Source organism: Gaeumannomyces tritici (genome assembly GCF_000145635.1).
Source record: "Gaeumannomyces tritici R3-111a-1 unplaced genomic scaffold supercont2.196, whole genome shotgun sequence".
In the NCBI taxonomy this organism is placed as follows: Eukaryota; Fungi; Ascomycota; class Sordariomycetes; order Magnaporthales; family Magnaporthaceae; genus Gaeumannomyces; species Gaeumannomyces tritici.
Genome location: NW_008804740.1, coordinates 403 through 4,626, shown reverse-complemented (window position 1 = coordinate 4,626; position 4,224 = coordinate 403). Strand labels below are relative to the sequence as shown.

Below are 4,224 nucleotides of genomic sequence, written 5' to 3'. Positions count from 1 at the left end.
GGGAAAAGAAAAAAGAAAAGAAAAGAAAAAAGAAAGAAAACGAGTGGAACCGAGGCAAGACGTCGCAGGCCCCAAAACAGGGGCGGTCCGAAACGGATCACGCAGTATTGGCCGGCCCAGTGTGCTAGTGCGGGCCTGAATGGCTGCCTTGCAAATTGCGACCCCTGCCCCTGCGGCCCACTCTTGTCTCCAGTTGCCGACACGCCAGACGCCATTGCTGATGTGCTGATGCTGCCTCCAGCCAGTAAGGCCACCTCCTCCTGCCTTGCCTTGCCGAGTCACAACGCCTGTGCTGAATCGAGCCATATTTGGGTGCTTCAGTGCTTCGGTGCTCTAGAGTCACACCGCTGAGATCGTCGTCCTTTTCTCGTTTCTTTTTCACCAGCGGTGGCTTGCTGGCCTGTCCAACCAGCCGAGCCGACAGCCGACGCACCCGACTGGCAGGTCAACCGGAAAGGACAAGCCGGAGAGGGCATATGAAGTCCTCGCAGCGCCGATCCGACTCAGCTGCGCCTCTGCCCGACCCTCCCGACCCCCAGGGCCAGCAGTCATTCCCGCTTCGCAGCCTAGCCCCAGCAAGCGACAGCTCACGCCCCACGCCGCCCGCTCACACGCCCTGCGCCGCTGGCCCCCTCCTCCACCAAGATCCCACATTCGATGCACCACACGGTGCCCACGCGGGCCGGCCGTCGTCATCTGAAGGCACCTCGGCCCATCCCCCAAGCCCCTCTAAAGCTACCGCCGACGCTGCTGCTCGCTGCGAACAGCCCGCTCTTCCCATCGCCTCCCATGGCAAACGCCCTGCACCTGAAGAGGAGAACGTGCCGGCCGACGCCGACGCCGACCACAACTTCCGCTCCGCCGCCGCGACGACGCCCGAGACAGCCACTCCGTCCATGAGGCGGTCCACCCCTTCGCTCCGGGACGCCGCCGAGTTCCGGAGTAATGCATACGGCGCCGTCTCGGTCGAGAACGGCGCGTCGCCCAACACGGGCCGCGCCCCTACCCGCAGCCCGGAGCGGCGGCGCAAGTCGGAGGACCTGGGCCGGCTGGCGGGACGGCGCTCCGGGGAAGAGCTGGGCGCTTCGTCGGTGCTCGGAGGACTCCAGGGTCGCTTCGGCGTCACCGAGGGCGCCCTACCAAGCGATACCAAGCTTGGCGCCGACAGCAGTGACGATGACGACGATGAGAGTGTGCCCCTGGAGCCGGGCGACGGCGCCGGCGAATACGACGATGACGACCTCGATCCCCCAGACAACTCTCCCTACGCTCAAGTCCGGGCCTCGGTTGCGCCCGTGGACAACACGTCGCTCTCGATAAACACCCCGCGCATGTGGTTCCTATCCACGCTCTTCTCCATGCTCGGCTCCTCCACCAACCTCTTCTTCTCGCTGCGGTATCCCAGCGTCTCCATCACACCCGTAATAGCCCTGCTCCTGGTCCACCCCCTGGGCCTGACGTGGGACTACCTGCTCAAGCGCAAGGGCGACCCGTCGGAGGAGTTTGTCGACGGCTCCCGCGTTGCCTCGGACAGCCCCGCGTCGCCGCGCGAGGCCCGGCTGCCTCAGAGCCGGGCGCGCCGGCTACGGCTCTGGCTCGCCCAGGGCCGCTGGAACGAGAAGGAGCACAGCTGCGTCTACGTTAGCAGCAACGTGTCGTTTGGCTTCGCCTTTGCCACGGACGTCATCGTCGAGCAGACCAAGTTCTACAAACAGGACGTCAGCATCACCTACCAGCTGCTCCTGACTCTGTCGACGCAGATCCTGGGTTACACCTTCGCCGGGCTCACCAGGCGCTTCCTGGTTCGCCCCAGCGGCATGATCTGGCCGTCCACGCTCATGTCGGCCGCCATGTTCACCACCCTCCACAAGGAGGAGAACAAGCCGGCCAACGGCTGGACCATCAGCCGCTGGAACTTTTTCTATCTAGTCTTTACGTGCGCCTTTCTCTTCTACTTCCTCCCGGGCCTGCTGTTTCCGGCCCTCAGCTACTTCAACGTCATCACCTGGTTCGCTCCCAAGAACGTGGTCGTGGCCAACCTCTTCGGTGTCGTCTCGGGGCTGGGCCTGTTCCCCTTGACGTTTGACTGGGCCCAGGTCGCCTACATTGGCTCCCCTCTCCTCACGCCCTTCTGGGCTGCCATGAACGTCGTGGGAGGCCTGGTGGCGGTAATGTGGATCATCGCCCCCATCGCCTACTACAGCAACTGGCTGTATTCCTCCTACATGCCCATCCTCTCCGCATCCGTCTTTGACAACACGGGCAAGATCTACGATGTCAGCAGGATATTGACGCCCGATTTTGTCTTTGACGCGGACGCCTACAAGAACTACAGCAGGGTGTTCCTCCCCATTACGTACGTGCTGAGCTACGGTGTGCAGTTTGCCGGCCTCGCGGCACTACTGACGCACACGGCATGCTGGCACGGCCGAGACATCTGGACACAATGGACCAAGTCTCTCCAGGAGGCGCGGCACGAGTCCAAAGCCCCGGTCGTCTACCAGCCCCTGGCCGGTGCTCCGGCAGCAGATGGCGCGGCGAACGCGGGAGCCCGCGACGGCCCAGGTGTCAGAATTCGACGTGAGGCCTCGATTGGCAGTTCTGCAGGTTTCGAAAACTTGCTGAGCCGCGAGGACGTACATAACCGCCTGATGAGGCGATACAAGGACGCCCCCATGGCCTGGTATCTCATCACCTTCATCTCAATGACGGCCATTGGTATCTTTGTCGTCGAATAGTGAGTGGCCATCTCCCCTCGTGAACCACGATGCCGGCCCAAAACAAGACCACGGTGCTGACCAAGGCTGCATGGACACAGCTACCCTATCCACCTCCCGTGGTACGGCCTGCTCCTGGCTCTGGGCATCTGCAGCGTGCTGTTCATCCCAATCGGCATCATAATGGCGGTCACGAACCAGCACAGCAGCATCTACCTGATCTGCCAACTCGTCTGCGGCGCCCTCTTCCCCGGGCGCCCCGTGGCCAACATGGTTTTCGTCACGTACGGCTACATCTCGTCGGCACAGGGCATCAAGTTCGCGGCGGACCTAAAGCTGGGCCACTACATGAAGATCCCGCCTCGGATCCTCTTCATGGTGCAGATGGTGGCGACCATGGTGTCGTCGCTGACGCAGATCGCGGTGCTCAACTGGATGTTTGCCAACATACCCGGCATCTGCACCCCCGAGGCCCTCAACGGCTTCACCTGCCCCATCGCGCGCGTGCACTTCAATGGCTCCATCCTGTGGGGGGTCGTGGGGCCGCGCGAGTTCTTCGGCGTGGGCGCCACCTACCGCCCCCTGGTCTGGTGCTTCCTGCTCGGGGCCGTGGCCCCCGTCCCGCTGTGGTACTGGTCGCGCGGGAGGAAGGACAGCATCGTGCGCAAGATCAACCTGCCCGTGCTACTGGGGTCGCTGAGCTGGATCCCGCCGGCGACGGGGCTCAACTTCTCCGTGTGGGCCGTCGTGTGCTTCTTCTTCAACTACCTGCTCAAGAACCGCGCCACGGCCTGGTGGGCAAAGTACAGCATGACGCTGAGCGCCGCCCTCGACTCGGCCCTGGCCTCGGGCATCGTCGTCGTCTTCTTCACCTTTATCTACCCGGGCGTCATGGACGGCTTCAAGTGGTGGGGCACCGAGGTCTACAAGCAGGGGTGCGACTGGCAGGCCTGCTCGTACATGACGGTGCCGCAGGGCGGACGCTTCGGGCCCGATACATGGTAGATAACGGGGTTGGGGGTGTTTCTTTTTTTTTTTTTTTTTTTTTGAGTCGATATGCTGCGTACCTATTTAGAGCGCTGATCTATCATCAGGCTAGATATTGCACATGTTTACAACGGGGCTGCCTAGCGCTCTGTGGGAGGGATGGTGTTTTTTTGTATTACGTTTTCCTATTTTGCATTAGTGTCACCGGAGATAGATGGGTCATCACGCAGCAAACTTGTTTTTTTAGTCTATTTCAAGGGCATGGAGGGGATGTTTGCATTATTTCCTATAGACTTGACGCTGCGATAGACAACATAACCGGCCGTTTTCTGCCTGGGGATTTCTACCGTTCAGACGACGTCTGGGCGTTGTCCATCGTTGTTCTTGTCCGTGATGACGTTTTTGTGTTCCTTTGACGATCTCGCCCGAACTACCTACTGTGCACGCAGACAAATCCAATCAAGTAACAAGCGACCACACGCCAGCCACTCCCACTCCCACTCCCCCGCCCCCGCCTCAC

General features: G+C 61.5%; 1 protein-coding gene across 1 annotated transcript; it reads left to right on the top strand.

Annotated features, from left to right (window-relative positions):
* The first annotated feature begins 263 nt into the window (after positions 1 to 263).
* GGTG_14244 (sexual differentiation process protein isp4) lies at positions 264 to 4,011 on the top strand. Its single transcript, XM_009232171.1, has 2 exons — positions 264 to 2,737; positions 2,819 to 4,011. The coding sequence occupies exons 1-2, from the start codon at positions 477 to 479 to the stop codon at positions 3,720 to 3,722; spliced, it is 3,165 nt and encodes a 1,054-aa protein (XP_009230435.1). The 5' UTR covers positions 264 to 476; the 3' UTR covers positions 3,723 to 4,011.
* The last annotated feature ends 213 nt before the right edge of the window (positions 4,012 to 4,224 follow it).

Excerpts from the sequence above, each read along its gene's own strand:
- GGTG_14244 (XM_009232171.1), top strand. The coding sequence starts at position 477 with ATGAAGTCCTCGCAGCGCCGATCCGACTCAGCTGCGCCTCTGCCCGAC. Across the intron at positions 2,738-2,818 it reads GGTATCTTTGTCGTCGAATA|CTACCCTATCCACCTCCCGT; the intron begins GTGAGTGGCCAT and ends GCATGGACACAG.